At 55.1% G+C, this 15,024-nt stretch overlaps 2 protein-coding genes across 2 annotated transcripts in view; both read left to right on the forward strand.

Moving 5' to 3' along the window:
- The first annotated feature begins 3,699 nt into the window (after positions 1–3,699).
- On the forward strand, positions 3,700–8,964 carry LOC129015989 (phospholipid-transporting ATPase ABCA3-like). The gene is made up of 5 exons (XM_063654912.1): positions 3,700–3,936; positions 4,146–4,219; positions 4,722–4,868; positions 7,676–8,097; positions 8,417–8,964. Exons 1-4 carry the CDS (start codon positions 3,747–3,749, stop codon positions 7,919–7,921), a joined length of 657 nt encoding a protein of 218 aa, XP_063510982.1. The 5' UTR covers positions 3,700–3,746; the 3' UTR covers positions 7,922–8,097; positions 8,417–8,964.
- Positions 8,965–11,452: 2,488 nt separating this feature from the next.
- CCNF (cyclin F) overlaps positions 11,453–15,024 on the forward strand; it is a 31,562-nt gene continuing 27,990 nt past the window's right edge. The window contains exons 1-2 of the mRNA XM_054454827.2: positions 11,453–11,558; positions 13,274–13,428. Of these exons, the coding sequence (XP_054310802.1) occupies positions 11,543–11,558; positions 13,274–13,428 (171 nt within the window). The 5' untranslated portion in view covers positions 11,453–11,542. The remainder of the gene's footprint in view (positions 11,559–13,273; positions 13,429–15,024) is intronic.

Here is a 15,024-nt window from a genome sequence, read left to right on the forward strand (position 1 = left end):
TGTAACCTCTGCCTCCTGGGTTCAAGCAATTCTCATGTCTTAGCCTCCGGAGTATCTGGGATTACAGGTGTGTGCCATGTTCGCCGGGCTGGTCTCAAACTCCTGGCTTCAAGTGATCCACCCGCCTAGCCTCCCAAAGTGCTGGGATTATAGGCGTGAGTCACCGTGCCCAGCCTCCATGTGGTTTTCTGTTTTGCACTCTGTAAAATCCTTCCCATCCTCCAACCTCAGGCAGTGGAGCCCAGGGTTGTCCAGCTGTTTGAATAGGGAGAAGAGGGGAGAAAATAGGAGGGAAAAACAGTGGTTACTTCTCAAAAATGGCATCCCACTCTTTTCGGCACCTGGGAGTAGATGAACATGGACGCAAACCAGGGTGGTCAGCTGCAAGTTTAGAAAGGCAAAAACCTGAGGTCAGGAGTTTGAGACCGGCCTGGCCAACATGGTGAAACCCCGTCTCTACTAAAAATACAAAAAATTAGCTGGGCATGGTGGCGTGCACCTGTAGCCCCCGCTACTCAGGGGGCTGAGAGGAGAATGGCTTGAACCCAGGAGGCAGAGGTTGCAGTGAGCCGAGATCACACCACTGCACTCCAGCCTGGGCAACAGAGTGAGACTCTGTCCCAAAAAAAAAAATAAAAGCAAAAACCTGGAAATGAGTCAAATGAAATTTTTAAACAGCTAAATAAAATCTAGAAGCCTTCCCTGGATGACTAAGAAGCAGTTAAAATAAGTGGGGGTAGATCTGTATTTACTGACCTAGGAATATCTTTAAGACATAATATTGAGTAAGAAAAGAATGTTGGCTGGCCACGGTGGCTCATGCCTGTAATCTCACCACTTGGGGAGGCTGAGGCAGGTACATCATGAGGCCAGGAGTTTGATACCAGCTGACCAACATGGTGAAACCCCGTCTCTACTAAAAATACAAAAATTAGCCAGGTGTGGTGGTGCACGCATGTAACCCCAGCTACTCAGGAGGCTGAGGCAGGAGAATTGCTTGAGCCTGGGAGGTGGAGGTTGCAGTGAGCCAAGGTCACGCCACTGCACTCCAGCCTGGCGACAGAGCGAGACTCCATCTCAAAAAAAGAAAATAAAAAAGAAAAGCATGTTACAGAATGGTAGATATGCGATGATACCATTTGGCAAAAACAGCACCCAGCCAGTCCTGAGCAAGGCGCACAGGCCCACGCAGGTGCCTTTGCCAACACAGAAGTCTAGAGGGTGCACAGCTGCCTGGCCACAGTGGGCTGAGCCAACAGACTGCAGGAGTCTTTGCATGAATATTTTACAAAGAAAATCTATTTGCAGATTACATGCCTAATAGAAAATATTTCTAAAGGGGAAAAAAGCAAAGCAAGCCTCTTGTATTGACTGGATGCTTCAAAGGCACCAGGAATTAGGGAGGCACTGTGTGCTGAGGTTTCACACTGGGTGGGCCAGAGGAGGAGCCAAACAAGCGCTCCACCCTGTCCACGACACCAGCAGCAAGGGCTGTCCCAGGCTCCCTTACGTTACTCTACTTCCACTCACAGCCCCTTAGTAGTGTGCCTGTGCATTCACGTGGCAGATGCGCGTAGTGGCAGAGGCAGCAGCCTAGAGCAAGACCAGCAGGTGTCCAGGCCCTTGCTTCATTGGAGGCTTGGTGAGCCTGGTGGGAAGAGGTTTCTTCTGACGTGCCTCCCTCTCTGGGTTGTTTTCTAACCTAGGTACAGTGGTGGATTGGTTACTGTCCTCAGTTTCATGCTCTGCTGAACTTCATGACAGGCCATGAGATGCTGGTCATGTATGCCCAGATCGGGGGCATCCCAGAGCACCCCATTAGTGCTTGTGTGGACCAGATTCTTGAGGATTTAGTCAAGTACATGTACGCCGACAAGCTGGTCAAGACCTACAGATGAGATCTGGGGCTTCCTTCAGCCCCTCCACCTCCAGTTACAAGATGAGTTCCAGTTCTTCCCAGACCTGGAGAGCAGGGCAAAGCCCCCAGCTCTGGGCATGAGGTCACTGCACAGGTGGTTGGGGGCGGCCTCCATCCCTGCAGGAAGAGGTAAGTGGCCTGGGCTGCCTCAAGGTACCCCTTCCTCTTGGTCCTGGGCTTGACTGGGTTATGAAGCTGACCCAGGCCAAAGGCAGCTTACGTGGCTGAGGTCAGGCAGATGGCATCACAGGTGTTACTGTCCTGATAAGGTGAGGACGGACCTTTCTCCCTGCCACTTTATGAAGGGCTTTCTATTTTCAGTAAGTTTGCATTTTAAGCCCAGAGTTACCTCATACCACTGGGTCTGGGGTACTTGAACTGCTGATGCTCTGCTAAGGCGCATGGGGTATTTCTGAGGCTTCTGTTGTCAGTGATAGAAGCCCGACTCCAATTAAAGCAAGGCCACAGGCCCCGCAGGTCCAAGGACTCCCTTCGTGTTGTGTGCAGCGCCCCCGGAGGCACGCAGCGGTACTGCACACCCAGGATTGGGATGCAGAGGTGCCCACACCTCTGGCAAAGTGAGCCCCGGGTCAGATGATGATGTCCCTTGGGTCTTCTCTCTTTGTTGGCTCCTGTTTCAAGCAGGTTTTTATGTTTCTCTGCATCTTCTGAAGATCAAATGAGTTCACATTTGCAAAGTTTAGAACAGTGTGTTGCACATAGTAAATGCTATATGGTTTGTTTTTTTGTTTTGTTTTTCTTTTAGACAGAGTTTTCACTCTTGTTGCCCTGGCTGAATGCAATGGCATGATCTCAGCTCACTGCAACCTCTGCCTCATGGGTTCAAGTAATTCTCCTGCCTCAGCCTCCCGAGTAGCTGGGATTACAGGTGCACACCACCACAGCCAGCTAATTTTTGTATTTTTAGTAGAGAGAGGGTTTCACCATGTTGGCCAGGCTGGTCTCAAACTCCTGACTTCAGGTGATCCACCTGCCTCAGCCTCCCAAAGTGCTGGGATTACAGGTGTGAGCCACCATGTCCATCCAGTTTTTTTGTTTTTTTTTTTAAGTTAGCTAAGATGGGCCAATGTCCTTCCTCTCAGATGGAGAAGTGCTTGCCCTCAACACTTCAAACCCTCAAAGAAGACTCGTCAGCCATGTGCTCACCCTGGACTCATCCCTGTGTCCAGGGGAACGGGTTATTCCCTGAGTGGATAGCCCAAGCCACAATTCAGCTCTGGGTGAAAGTGGTGGGTGAAAGTGGTGGGCTGCATTGCTGAAAGCCCCATGAGGGGTGTGGGAACACTTCCTGAATAGAGAAGGAAAGGGGGTGAGTGTTGAACCGGCACTGCTCACTGCTGGAGACTGACCATTGCCATCACCCAACCTTCTCCCTTCCACTCCCAGTGGTGGTAACCAGCGGAAGTTGAGCACTGGCATCGATCGCCCTGATCGGAGAGCTTGCCTTCATCCGATCAGGATGAAGCCATCCACTGGCATGGACTCCGTGGCCTGGCGCCTGCTCTGGAATGCTGTGGCACAAGCCCACGAGTCCGGCAAGGCCATCGTCATCACCTCCCATAGGTAGAGCCTGGGTCTGTGGGTCACAGGAAGTTTCAAAACCAGGTAGGCTGGGAAGGAGCCAGGTGGTCAGAAGACCCATCAGCAGCTGGTGGAGAGTCTTTGAGGAGATTCCCTAGGCTCTGCACCTGAGCCACACTCTGAGCATGGGTATCAGGAATGGCCTGATCAGGCCACCAACGCCTTCCTGTCTGCATGAGCCTTTGACACCCCCAGCCCTGTCTCAGGCCCCTGCCCTCTCCCCAGCATGGAGGAGTGTGAGGCCCTGTGCACCTGGCTGGCCATCATGGTGCGGGCGCAGTTCAAGTGTCTGGGCAGCCCCCAGCACCTCAAGAGCAAGTTCGGCAGTGGCTACTCCCTGCGGGCTAAGGTGCAGAGCGAAGGGCAGCAGGAGGTGCTGGAGGAGTTCAAGGCCTTCATGGACCTGACCTTTCCAGGTGTGTTTCAGCCCTGGCAGCCCCCACTGGGTGGGCCCTGGGCCCCTGCCTAGGCATCTCCCATCTGCCGTGAGGAGAGTCGGTGCCTCACCCCTCCCATGTCCTATCTCCCTGATCCCTGGGATGAGGACCCCAATGCCGAGCACCCAGGCACCCTCCCCGATCCTCCGGTCCAGCCGTCACAGCAACATCATCTCTCCTTCGTGCAGGTAGCATCCTTGAAGACAAGCACCAAGGCATGGTCCATTACCATCTGCTGGGCCAAGACCTCAGCTGGGTGAAGGTGAGCACACATTTTTGAGGTGACCCACTTTCTGGGGTAACTCTGTCTCTCTTTCTCCCTCTCTTTCTCTCCTCCCCATCCCCCTGAAGTCATGTTCAGTGCTGCCCCTGTCCTCTGCCATCTCCATGGCAACGTTCACGTGGATTTCATAGAACAGAAGGTGTTTCTGCTGGAAGGGACTTTGAAGATTGGCTCCTCCTGCCCACTTATTTCATGGAGAGGAGAGCAGGCCCAGAGAGGGAACACCAGATGCCTGGGGACACACAGCAAGCCAGGGACCCCACCAGGCCTCTGGCCTTCTGATACCATTCCCACCCAAGAGCACAGACAGCTGAGATCCGTAGCACTGACTTCTTGGGAGGTGTTCTGGAGCAGCTGAGAGAGGGATGGGCCTCTTTGGGGCCTTGTCACAGTCCCAGAGGCCAGCCCTTCCCACCCTCTCTCTTCCCCTGTGTGCGTCTGTGGGACAGCCTGGCCACAGCAGCCTCCTCCCTCCCCTCAGGTGTTTGGCACTCTGGAGCAAGTCAAGAAGAAGTACATGCTGGACGATTACTCAGTCAGTCAGGTCACCATGGAGGACGTCTTCCTGAGCTTCGCCTGCCCTGTGCCCCTGGTCCAAAGTGAAGACCAACGAGAGCAAGCAGAGCAGGTGGGCTCCTCATCGTGCTCGCTGCCTCCTTCCCTGCCTCCCTCTCAGCTTTTCTCTCCGCCTCCCTCCCTGCCTCCCTCAGAGCCTGTCCTGCTGTAATAAGGACAGACCAGTGCCAGGTTGGCCCAGGTGCGCATGGCCTGCCCTGGGTTTCCAGGGCTTACAGAGACAGCTCTCGGCCCAGCTAGCTCAGCACAGGGCTGTCCCCCTAACTGCAGTGCACGGAGCAGAGTGGGGCCCACTGGAGAACTTAAGAGGCCTGCTGGAGAACCCAGGTGCGTTTCCTTAGAAAGGGATGCCCGAATACCACCTGAGTAGCCTGTGGTCTTATTGAGACCTGGCTGTGGAAGCAGCCTCAGAACATCTTGCATGTCCTTTCCAAGGGCGGTGGCCAGGGGGTGACCACAGTACTAACCATGACCCGACCAGGTGCCAGCTCTGTGGTTGGTCCCCTGTAGGCATTGTGTCATTTGATCACACCACCCTCAGGCCCGGCCTCAAGGGGTCTGTCCTGGTCATCCCCTTGCTCATGGGCAAGAAGTCTGCAGGGCAGAGGGAAATGCTCACCTAAAGCTTGCGCTCTTCCTTCTCTAGAATCCCCTGCCCAGATGGTTTGTCCATCCAGTGCACTCCCTCCCAGGGCAGGCCATGCCGCCCAACACACCCTGAGACGCGAGATGCAGCAAAGCAGCGGCTCTGCAGAACTGCAGGGGGAGTTTGGATGGGTGCGTGGAGGTTTCCACACGTGTGCAGATCCTTTGGAAAGCAGGATAGAGCCAGAAACAGAGAGGAGGGTGCCCGTAGGCCAGGGTGGGGCTGGCTTCCATGATCACATGCAAGAGTGAAGCTTCATGGAGACCATGATTCTAAACTCACACCTGGCCTCACAGGTGGTAATGTCACTGTTCTTCTGAAGGAAGGAGGAAATATTGACAAGTTTGCTAGCCTAAGTCAGGATGTTACAATATTTAAATATTTGGATGTGCGCTTTCATCTTCTTCCCTGGCTCCTGCAAATTTAGGGCTGCATGTGATCCTATATCCACCCATGAAGTGGACAGCGCCCCACCTCCCACATGGGTAGACTGGCTTAGAGGCAGCCAGTAACTTCCCACGTCAACAGGCAGGGGAGCCAGGGTTGCACTGGGGCAGAGGTTCTCGCAGTGGGGTTCCCAGCAGCAGCAGCACCATCAGGAAACTTGTTAGAAATGTAGGTTCTTGGGCCCCACCCAAAACTTACTGAATCAGAAATGCCTGGGGCAGGGCCAGCAATCCGAGTTGCAAGAAGCCCTATAGCAGGTGCTCTGGCGCAGCTCCAGCATGAGAACCACTGAGCAGAGGCCCCATGGGCGCCAGACCATCGCACTGTCCAGATGCAGATGGATGTGGCCGCATGCCTTTGTCATGTACACTCATCTCTCTTCTGAGACAGGCTCCATCCAGCGGCCTTTCTCTCTCTGTGGAGCTCACTCTGCCCCTTGCCACAGGCCCCTCAGCTCCCCTCTGGGAAGTGCAGATGCTGGTCTCTGCCCCTTCTCAGCCAGGACTCAGGAAAGTGTCATGCACAGGCCTTGCCTATGCTTCCTGCACCCCTTGCCCAGAACAACAGCGTCGCACACCCATGGTCACCAACCCACCCTCCTCAGTCCTCGTTTCAGGTGACTGCTCCCTGTGATGAAAGCCACTCCCTGGGCTCCCACATCCAGCTCTCATTCCTCCCATGCTCCTCTCTGCCTCCACTGAAGGCCCATCTTCTTCTCTGAATGTGGGATTTCTCAGGCTCCCAAGCTACTTCACTTTCCCTTCTCTCCTCCGCCCCTCACTACCCATAACGTTTTCAACCGACACCTCATTCCACCAGGAATTTCCCTGAGCTCCTAACAGTTTAGACTTTTCCAACAAGGTCTCACCTTCCTGAAGCCCAGTGGGAAACGGGCCCACACCCTGGAGGAGCCACTTATCACCCCGGGGCAGCCCTGGAGGCTCCCACTGCCAGCGCAGGGTGTGGGGCGAAAGCAGGCACGGCTGCAGTCAAGACAACTCCTGCTCCCTGAAAAAGAAATTTGCCTCTCCATATTGAAAGGAGAGTGATCAGGACACAAAGCACAGGATAGAGCTAAACGACAAGGATGCTGTTCTAGATTCTAGAGGCAGCTGGTGTGGCTAATGTGCTCATGGCTGGCTCTAGTTGATTAATCTCTTCAAGACGCTATGGAAGCTAACCCTGAAAGTGCACCTCTGCCCTAGGGGGAGACAGGTAACAGTGACAAAGTAGGAAACAGTAACCCAGGAGGACAAAAGTGAGATGAGGGGATAAGAAATCTGGGGGCTGAGAACATGGAACATCTGGGGAGCAGGCCCCAAACTCGCTCAGCCTGTCCTGTCTTCACCCTCCTTCACCCGCTTCCTGATTTCGGGACAGGGAATAGTCCCAACTTCAGGCCCTCTCTGGGGCCACGGACTCTTCTGTTTCTGCTGGAAGGGACTTTGAAGATTGGCTCCTCCTGCCCACTTATTTCATGGAGAGGAGAGCAGGCCCAGAGAGGGAACACCAGATGCCTGGGGACACACAGCAAGCCAGGGACCCCACCAGGCCTCTGGCCTTCTGATACCATTCCCACCCAAGAGCACAGACAGCTGAGATCCGTAGCACTGACTTCTTGGGAGGTGTTCTGGAGCAGCTGAGAGAGGGATGGGCCTCTTTGGGGCCTTGTCACAGTCCCAGAGGCCAGCCCTTCCCACCCTCTCTCTTCCCCTGTGTGCGTCTGTGGGACAGCCTGGCCACAGCAGCCTCCTCCCTCCCCTCAGGTGTTTGGCACTCTGGAGCAAGTCAAGAAGAAGTACATGCTGGACGATTACTCAGTCAGTCAGGTCACCATGGAGGACGTCTTCCTGAGCTTCGCCTGCCCTGTGCCCCTGGTCCAAAGTGAAGACCAACGAGAGCAAGCAGAGCAGGTGGGCTCCTCATCGTGCTCGCTGCCTCCTTCCCTGCCTCCCTCTCAGCTTTTCTCTCCGCCTCCCTCCCTGCCTCCCTCAGAGCCTGTCCTGCTGTAATAAGGACAGACCAGTGCCAGGTTGGCCCAGGTGCGCATGGCCTGCCCTGGGTTTCCAGGGCTTACAGAGACAGCTCTCGGCCCAGCTAGCTCAGCACAGGGCTGTCCCCCTAACTGCAGTGCACGGAGCAGAGTGGGGCCCACTGGAGAACTTAAGAGGCCTGCTGGAGAACCCAGGTGCGTTTCCTTAGAAAGGGATGCCCGAATACCACCTGAGTAGCCTGTGGTCTTATTGAGACCTGGCTGTGGAAGCAGCCTCAGAACATCTTGCATGTCCTTTCCAAGGGCGGTGGCCAGGGGGTGACCACAGTACTAACCATGACCCGACCAGGTGCCAGCTCTGTGGTTGGTCCCCTGTAGGCATTGTGTCATTTGATCACACCACCCTCAGGCCCGGCCTCAAGGGGTCTGTCCTGGTCATCCCCTTGCTCATGGGCAAGAAGTCTGCAGGGCAGAGGGAAATGCTCACCTAAAGCTTGCGCTCTTCCTTCTCTAGAATCCCCTGCCCAGATGGTTTGTCCATCCAGTGCACTCCCTCCCAGGGCAGGCCATGCCGCCCAACACACCCTGAGACGCGAGATGCAGCAAAGCAGCGGCTCTGCAGAACTGCAGGGGGAGTTTGGATGGGTGCGTGGAGGTTTCCACACGTGTGCAGATCCTTTGGAAAGCAGGATAGAGCCAGAAACAGAGAGGAGGGTGCCCGTAGGCCAGGGTGGGGCTGGCTTCCATGATCACATGCAAGAGTGAAGCTTCATGGAGACCATGATTCTAAACTCACACCTGGCCTCACAGGTGGTAATGTCACTGTTCTTCTGAAGGAAGGAGGAAATATTGACAAGTTTGCTAGCCTAAGTCAGGATGTTACAATATTTAAATATTTGGATGTGCGCTTTCATCTTCTTCCCTGGCTCCTGCAAATTTAGGGCTGCATGTGATCCTATATCCACCCATGAAGTGGACAGCGCCCCACCTCCCACATGGGTAGACTGGCTTAGAGGCAGCCAGTAACTTCCCACGTCAACAGGCAGGGGAGCCAGGGTTGCACTGGGGCAGAGGTTCTCGCAGTGGGGTTCCCAGCAGCAGCAGCACCATCAGGAAACTTGTTAGAAATGTAGGTTCTTGGGCCCCACCCAAAACTTACTGAATCAGAAATGCCTGGGGCAGGGCCAGCAATCCGAGTTGCAAGAAGCCCTATAGCAGGTGCTCTGGCGCAGCTCCAGCATGAGAACCACTGAGCAGAGGCCCCATGGGCGCCAGACCATCGCACTGTCCAGATGCAGATGGATGTGGCCGCATGCCTTTGTCATGTACACTCATCTCTCTTCTGAGACAGGCTCCATCCAGCGGCCTTTCTCTCTCTGTGGAGCTCACTCTGCCCCTTGCCACAGGCCCCTCAGCTCCCCTCTGGGAAGTGCAGATGCTGGTCTCTGCCCCTTCTCAGCCAGGACTCAGGAAAGTGTCATGCACAGGCCTTGCCTATGCTTCCTGCACCCCTTGCCCAGAACAACAGCGTCGCACACCCATGGTCACCAACCCACCCTCCTCAGTCCTCGTTTCAGGTGACTGCTCCCTGTGATGAAAGCCACTCCCTGGGCTCCCACATCCAGCTCTCATTCCTCCCATGCTCCTCTCTGCCTCCACTGAAGGCCCATCTTCTTCTCTGAATGTGGGATTTCTCAGGCTCCCAAGCTACTTCACTTTCCCTTCTCTCCTCCGCCCCTCACTACCCATAACGTTTTCAACCGACACCTCATTCCACCAGGAATTTCCCTGAGCTCCTAACAGTTTAGACTTTTCCAACAAGGTCTCACCTTCCTGAAGCCCAGTGGGAAACGGGCCCACACCCTGGAGGAGCCACTTATCACCCCGGGGCAGCCCTGGAGGCTCCCACTGCCAGCGCAGGGTGTGGGGCGAAAGCAGGCACGGCTGCAGTCAAGACAACTCCTGCTCCCTGAAAAAGAAATTTGCCTCTCCATATTGAAAGGAGAGTGATCAGGACACAAAGCACAGGATAGAGCTAAACGACAAGGATGCTGTTCTAGATTCTAGAGGCAGCTGGTGTGGCTAATGTGCTCATGGCTGGCTCTAGTTGATTAATCTCTTCAAGACGCTATGGAAGCTAACCCTGAAAGTGCACCTCTGCCCTAGGGGGAGACAGGTAACAGTGACAAAGTAGGAAACAGTAACCCAGGAGGACAAAAGTGAGATGAGGGGATAAGAAATCTGGGGGCTGAGAACATGGAACATCTGGGGAGCAGGCCCCAAACTCGCTCAGCCTGTCCTGTCTTCACCCTCCTTCACCCGCTTCCTGATTTCGGGACAGGGAATAGTCCCAACTTCAGGCCCTCTCTGGGGCCACGGACTCTTCTGTACCCTGTGCTGTGATCACGTGTTTACTCTGTCTCTTGCCCCAGGCGGGCTGAAGCCTACACGCCAGGGCTCCTGTCTGTGTGCCCAGGGCAGGCCCAGTACTTGAAGGGGTTCTATGGGGACCCGGAAGGATAGAAGGGTGCAGACTGAGGGAAGCGTGAGGGAGAGGTGGGCAGCCTTGGCCCAGGCCCCTGCCTTCCCCAGGAAAAGCCCCTCTGTCCTCCACCACTCAGGAGGCTGTGAGTCTTCCCCTTGACAGCCTGTGCCGTAAAAGGGGTGCGGTGTGGCTGATTCCTGAAGGACAGCTCAGATGGGCTCTGCCCAAGACAAGAGTGAGCAGATGGGACACTTCCCGCGGCGAGCAGCTCCCAGGTAGCAGCCGAGGAGGCCAGAGAGGGGGCAGCATCTGGCCAAAGTGATGGGGAGGGCTTGCCCCAGGGCTGGAGCACTGAGGTGTCCAGGGTGCGCCACGTTTCGCAGGAAGAAGGGCTCAGCGTTCCGCGGGGGAGACTTCCAGCGCCAGCTCAGATCTCCTCTTTCTCTTACCACCATCCGGGCCAGCATCCCCGCCCAGCAGCGGCTCAGCCACAAACCCAAGGGTCTCCACCTGAAGCAGGCGGCGGAAAGCAAGGCCGTGCAGGCTGGTGGTGAGGGTCGCGGGCCCAGGAGCGACCCCGGGACCCGGGCAGGGCACGGCCTCGTCCTAGAAGCGCCACGTCGGGGCTGTCCCAGGCTGGATCACGGCCACGACTGCGAGGGACGCCAAGGAGTCCTCTTTCCCCTGGCCGCAGGCGTGCGCCTTCGCAGCCCATCTGGCACCGCAGATTCCGGTTGCCGGGGTCAGCGGCAAAGCCCGCACCCAAGCAGCCGGGAGGGGACGCCTAGAAACCCCTGCCCGCCGGCCAGGAAGCGCTCCTCCGGGACCCCAGCCCCCGTTGGGGAGGCGGGGCAGCCACGCGGGTTCCACCAATCAGCGGCCAATGTTCGAATTCGCGTCCTGGCGCGGCCAATGGCGGGCGCCCGGAGCAGGCGGGGTGGACGTGGAGGGCGGTAAATAAGGCGAGCACGGGGTGGGACGTGGGCGGGGCCGGCGGCGGCCCCCCCGGGTAGGCCAATGGGAGGGCCGGGCGCGTTTGAAAACTGGGGTGGGCGGTGAGGCGGGGTCTGCGCCTGCGCAAGGGCTACGCGCGCTCCAGCCGGGGCGCGGGCGCGCTCTCAGGCGGGCTCCGGCGGCAGCGACGCGAGCGCGGCGATGGGGAGCGGCGGCGGTGAGTGCGGGGCGATGTCCGCTGGTTTCTGCCCCACACTCCTTCTGCCTGCCCTGCTGGGCGGACGGCGGGTCCCGCGGGAGGGGAGGCCCTGGCGGCCTGAAGAGGGCTGGCTCGAGCTCTTTAACCCGGGGCGGATGTCGCGTCCCGCGCAGGGAGCCCCGGCGGCCGGGCGCGCGGTTTAAATGCCCGGCGGGCGCCCGAGCCCCTCGGCGGCTTCCCCCGCATCGGCGTTTTCTGGCCCTTTTCTGGGGCAGCGATCGGGTCCCAGGGCGGCGATCCGGCGATCGGGTCCCGGGGAGCCAAACACCAGCGCCTCCTGGTCGGGGATAGGGCTGCGGAGCGCGTGGGGGCGAAGCGATCCCACAGCCTGGCCCAGCCCTGACCGAGCCTCCGTCCAGCGGGGCCGTGGACCTAGCTCTGTGGAAAGCAGCGTTCGGCCCCGCGCGTGTTGAGGCACAGGAAACACGAGCTGTGGTTTCAGCTATTACCACAGTATCTGTCCTGGAGCCGGGGAATGAGGAATATTTTGTGGAGAGGTCTATAGAATCTTTGAGAATTCGTCGCCCTGGAATACGTTTGGCTTTTGCAGCTGATTTAATTGTCGACAGGAAGACCCGGGTCAGGAGAGGGGAGCCAGGAGCAATCGCTAGAAGTCCTAGCAAGGCGGGGAGGGATTTGGGCCCACAGAGGGGAGTGGTGCTTCCTTTCAAGACTGGAAGGAAGAATGGATAGAAAGGTAGATTTGTAGATGGGGAGGCAGGAACCTGAGGTGAGGAAGGGGTTGCTGGAGTAGGAGTTGGAAAATCCGGCTGTGGGAAGAGGAGAGAGTACATCTGAGAAGCATGTCTGGGCTGCCTGACTGGTGGGTGGAATGCCCGTCTCACCTTTAATGATTGCATCTGTACACAAACCTAGAGGTCTAGGTTTGTGTTGGGACCTGAGCAACAACCTTACTGTGTAGCTGTCAACTCCACATTCTACAGTGGAGGGCACGCTGAGACTCTGCAGAGCTGAGACTTGGACGCACACTGCCCCGGCCTCCAAGTCTGTGGCTTCTCTCCAGGGCCGACCCTTCTAATTTGGACTTGAAAACCAGACTTCTTGGGGGAGGGATAGCATTAGGAGATATACCTAATGCTAAATGACGAGTTAATGGGTGCAGCACACCAGCATGGCACATGTATACGTATGTAACTAACCTGCACATTGTGCACATGTACCCTAAAACTTAAAAGTATAATAAAACAAACAAACAAAAAAAACAAGACTCTTCAAGCCCACAGATCTTTATTGAACATTATGCACCTTGGTCACGTGTGCAAAAAGCAAAGCTGTCCAGCAAAGGCCCCAGGAGTTTTCCTGAGAGTGGAAAACCGTCCTCAGCCTCGGCAGCTTTTTCCCCTTCCTGCCTGTCATGTGGGCTCTGGATCAGAAAGTTTCCCAATAGCCAAGTTACATGATATGCGCTATTTGTCATAAATATTTGTTGAATATTTGAAAATGAATGATCTCTTCTGTAATTTGTGCAATGCCACTCCTTTACATAATCTTTGTTTGGGACAAGAAGCATAGTTCCATCTTTTGTGGCACAGGGAATAGTAACCATTAGATCATCTTCAGATGTAACTTTTATTCTTTTTTTTTTCCCTTCAAGGGTGTGTATATAGAATAATTTTTCATCTTATCAAGGCTTCTGTCTTTTTTTCCTTCAGTGGTCCACTGTAGGTGTGCCAAGTGTTTCTGTTATCCTACAAAGCGAAGAATAAGGAGGAGGCCCCGAAACCTGACCATCTTGAGTCTCCCCGAAGATGTACTCTTTCACATCCTGAAATGGCTTTCTGTAGAGGACATCCTGGCTGTCCGAGCTGTAAGTCCCTGGATGAAAATACTATGAGCCCTAGCATTGTTGATTATACCATCAAGGCCTTGTGTTCTTAACTGTCAGAACAAAACTTTGGCTAAAAAAGAGGTCAGGGGCAGAGGCCAGGCACGATGGCTCACGCCTTAATCCTAGCACTTTGGGAGGCCGAGGGGGGTGGATCACCTGAGGTCAGGAGTTCGAGACCAGCCTGGCCAACTTGGCAAAACCCCTGTCTCTACTAAAAATACAAAAATTAGCCGGGCGTGGTGTCTCACGCCTGTAATCTCAGCTACTAGGGAGGCTGAGGCAGGAAAATTGCTTGAACCTGGGAGGTGGAGGTTGCAGTGAGCCGAGATCACACCACTGCACTCCAGCCTGGGCGACAGAGCGAGACTCCGTCTCAAAAAAAAAAAAAAGGAGGGCAAAAAGGAAACAAGGATGATATCATTACCAGATGCTTTCTTTAAGACATTCTGATTACAGAAATTCGTATTGCTGTCTCCTAGCACGCTAAAGTTGCCTCTGTTCATTGCAGTGTCAACAAAGAAAGTAACTTTTTTTTTTTGAGACAGAGTCTTGCTCTGCCGCCCAGGCTGGAGTGCAGTGGCGCAATCTCTGCTCACTGCAAGTTCCGCCTCCCAGGTTCATGCCATTCTCCTGCCTCAGCCTTCCAAGTAGCTGTGACTACAGGCACCCGCCAGCATGCCTGGCTAATTTTTTGTATTGTTAGTAGAGTTGGGGTTTCACTGTGTTAGCCAGGATGGTCTCGATCTCCTGACCTCGTGATCCGCCCGCCTTGGCCTCCCAAAGTGCTGGGATTACAGGCATGAGCCACTGCACCTGGCTGAAAGTACCCTTTTATGGCAGTGAAATTTGCATCCCTTAAAAAATAGGATAGTGTTTAAAAGAATAAGAATATGTTCTTGAGGACAAATCCCATGTAACATTTAACACTGAAAAGGACTCTAGGAGTTATTTTCTAGATATTGGAACCATAGGCTTACTTTGAGTGACTTAACCTAGAGTATACAGTGGATTCATGGGGAAATGCCAGCAAGAACCCATTTTCTGACTCCCAAAGCCACCTCCATTGCAGGTGTGACACAGTTTATGGACCCCAAGGGGTGCTGAATTTCCAATGGCAGTGGAAACTTTGGTGCTTAAAGTGTTCACCTGTGCTCCAGGTCCTGGCCTGGACACTCCTGCGTTGGCCCAGCGCATAGGCTCCGGGTTCTACCTGAGACTTCCATCATGGGTGTTGTTCTTTGCCCTGAGTCCCTGTGACCTGTTTCCACACTCCCACTAGCAAGGCCTCCAGTGGGGAAGCACAAAACACGTTTCCGTCCTGCCTGCCCCCATTTAGAGTGTTTCCCCTGTCTTTGGGTGTGATGCTTTTGCAGGTATGTCGAACCCTCTTTCTCAGCCTAGGTGTTTGTTTCCTCCTTCCCAGATCATTGTCCTCTGCCGTGCTTTAGAACCTCAGAGAAACTCGTTTCTGGGCTCTTTTATCTGTTCAAAGCGACAGTTACTTTCACACAGAGATTGGGGACCTCAACTACTTGGGATGGGGAGGGAGACAGGAGACCCTACATCTGCCTCTCG

The sequence above is a fragment of the Pongo pygmaeus genome, chromosome 18, assembly GCF_028885625.2.
Source record: "Pongo pygmaeus isolate AG05252 chromosome 18, NHGRI_mPonPyg2-v2.0_pri, whole genome shotgun sequence".
NCBI classification, from domain to species: domain Eukaryota; kingdom Metazoa; phylum Chordata; class Mammalia; order Primates; family Hominidae; genus Pongo; species Pongo pygmaeus.